The sequence below is a fragment of the Coffea arabica genome, chromosome 7c (assembly GCF_036785885.1).
Source record: "Coffea arabica cultivar ET-39 chromosome 7c, Coffea Arabica ET-39 HiFi, whole genome shotgun sequence".
Lineage (NCBI taxonomy): Eukaryota > Viridiplantae > Streptophyta > Magnoliopsida > Gentianales > Rubiaceae > Coffea > Coffea arabica.
In genome coordinates, this window is record NC_092322.1 from 9,478,672 (window position 1) to 9,481,682 (window position 3,011).

Below are 3,011 nucleotides of genomic sequence, written 5' to 3' on the forward strand. Positions count from 1 at the left end.
GGCTAAGTGGGGAGATTATATATTATGTACTTCATAATTACTGCTCTATTAGAGCTGAAGCGAATAAGACATATCTGAATCATGGCTTAGACGGTTAGGGTTCCAACCGTTGGTGATGTTGGGGGCAAGAAAGAATAGAAAGGAAAATCAGGGATTTAAGAAAATCAAAGGGGAGACTAGAAAACAATGAGATGGGGATATATAAGTAGGTACAATGATGAATTGACACATAACAGCGTAATTACAACAAGTTGGCTTACTTCAAGGATAACAAGTTTCAGATAAAAGCTCATCTAACAGATCAGATCCCAAGTCCTCAAGAACCAACACATCGTTTTGCTTATCCTCTTTTGCTTTTCCTCTACGTTTGGACTTATTCTTCATCCTGTGCGCTTCTTTCAGGGCTGCGACTGGAGATGATCCGTCTTCATACATCCACACCATTTCCTGCAATGCTTCTTGGACTCTGTCGATCGGGAAGTTGAGGGCTGTTGCTGGACCGCGCATTGCTAGTGCAGCTTGATCATAAGCCAAAGCGGCCTCCTCTGCAGAATCAAAAGTTCCAAGCCAAACCCTTAATCCATTTCTTGTAGAATCCCTTATTTCAGCTGCATATTTCCCCCATGGCCGCTTGCGCACACCTATATAATGCTTCTCTTCAAGTTTCTCAGGCTGTGTTTGAAGGCTAAATATGATTTCAGTGCCGTCAACCTCGCTAGATGAACTGGTATTCGTATCCCATAAGTATTGGACATTCTCCTCATCACCAGAAATGTAGAAATCTAGGTTCTGATCATCAGCTTGATCCATGATCTGCTTGTGGGATGAGAACAGATGGTACCCAGAAAAATGGTCCATCCATGAAGAATTCATTTTCTGAATCTTAATTTCTCTGGTCAGTACTACAATAGTGAGAAATATTTAAGTATAAGAAACTTTGGTTTCTCAGACAATTATGAATTGGAGAGGCAAGGGGAGTGCTAGCATGTTTATATACATAGTGGATTAAAGTACTGTAGTTGTTACTGTCAATAGAATATGACAACTGTTGAACCATGGACATGAATTAGAGCTACGGGAAAAAAAATAAATAAAACTACAAAGAAAACTAAAAAGAGGGATTGACGTCGATTGTTTTCATCTTCTTGATGTCAATTTAGTCCGACGACCAAGTAGAAAGACAAAAATAAAGGATCTTTATTCTCTCTCTGTTTCCTTTTTATGTTATTGTTGATTGAATTCCAAGAACCTGACCGAGAATTTCAAACTTCCATCTTTCCCTTTTACTCATCCAACATTACAGTTTTTCTACTTTATTTGAAGTTAGTCATGGATGGATAAGTTGCTTTACATGACTGCAGGGAGAAATTTTTTCACTCACCTGCAAAATTGAAAAAAGGTTTACTCCTATTTCATTTTACAGTTTTTGCTTGAATAATTGTTATTATGTACTAGGATTGAAGAGCCTAAAGCACTTGTATTTGATCATGGAGACTCCATATATAGATGAAATTTATTCTAAACTAAAATTTCACATATTCCATGCTAGCACTTTTTTTTTTTTTTTACCTAAATTGTGATTTAAAAAAGTAAAAAGAAAAAAGTTTTGCCTTTGAAAGGATAAAAGAGCGAGTCACACAACTTCCAAAGTTCATTGAGGACAAAGTTAAGTTTGTCATGAGATATCAAAGAGAAAGAAAAGAAATGCAGTGTACAAAGCTCTCAGAGTCCATCAATTATCATAATATATCCAAAAAAAATAAAAAAGAGATGCAGAGTGTATAAACTTGAGAGCCGGTAGTCATTGACACTAGAAATTACTACTTTGGTAATCAAATAGTACAAGTGCAATATTTTCTTGATTGTAGTCATTGATACTAGAAAATATTAGTTTGGTAATCAATTAGTACAAGTGCAATATTTTACCCTTACTAGAGTCTAAAAGGAGTGATTTTTTTTTTTTTGTATAAATGAAATGACTCAAATGTGAGATCTCTCATTTATACTCTCTCCGTCGTCGGACCGCCCAACCGATCTCTCCCCTGGAGTGAGTTAAACTACTTGTTTGAATATGAGCAAACTTTATGTTCTATATTTGTAATCTTTCTATTTTGGTGGGGCCACGAAGTAATATAATACTTTCAGTGTTTGTTCCCAAATGTTTCAATTCAACCAATATCGAGTTAAATATGCACTGACGTAGGCCCGCCTAGCTAGGCCAAATCTTCCGTTTTTCGAAAATTTGGACTAACTTTGCCTGACAAATGGAAAATTTTCAATGTCTGGTGTCGTTTATAAGCCTCAACATATCGGCAGCCTAAACTTGATTTCCTGTTATTTATCAAAAAATAAAAAAAAAACTCGATTTCCTGTTACTAATTTTCTTAATTCTTTAGAGTTTTGTATTGTACAGCAGAATCCAAGAACGAAAATAGCTTTATACTATACACCCACGGTATTATTAGGTGTTTTGATCATCATGCAATCAACACTAATCACACTTTAGTGCACCAAGTTGGAAGTTGGTATTGATAAAGATGGCCAAAAATATCAATTTTATTAGTACATAATCAACCTCCCGAGCATTTATTAATTTTATGTATGTTGACTGTGATGCATTTGACGGAAATATTTCCCTGACATTTCAAGACAAACAAACACTTTGTCTCTTTGTCAACAATAGTAGAAGGCTCCCTGTCCAATTTTTCTCATGCAACTAGTTTTTATTCCTTCAGAGAAATCTGGAAAAGGAATTCGCAAGCGAAGAAAAAATACCCTCTGAACCATTCGCAAGAGTCCCTTCCCCCATGAAGGTTAATATATCTTTTGATAGATCTTGTCTGAGACTGCTTCCACGGGTTGGAAATTTTGTCTGGATTGGTACGTTTACAAACAGCAACAAGAAAAATGTAGCCTTTTTTTTTTTTTAAATATTCCCTCGTTATAAATTTCAATTATTTTTTTTGTCCCATATACATTACGTCTTAAAAAAAATTGCTACAACATTATTT

General features: G+C 35.4%; 1 protein-coding gene across 1 annotated transcript; it reads right to left on the reverse strand.

The window, feature by feature from the left end:
• Window positions 1-261: 261 nt before the first annotated feature.
• LOC113699499 (ethylene-response factor C3-like) lies at window positions 262-873 on the reverse strand. Its single transcript, XM_027219868.2, has one exon. The coding sequence runs from the start codon at window positions 871-873 to the stop codon at window positions 262-264; it is 612 nt and encodes a 203-aa protein (XP_027075669.2).
• Between the last annotated feature and the right edge of the window lie 2,138 nt (window positions 874-3,011).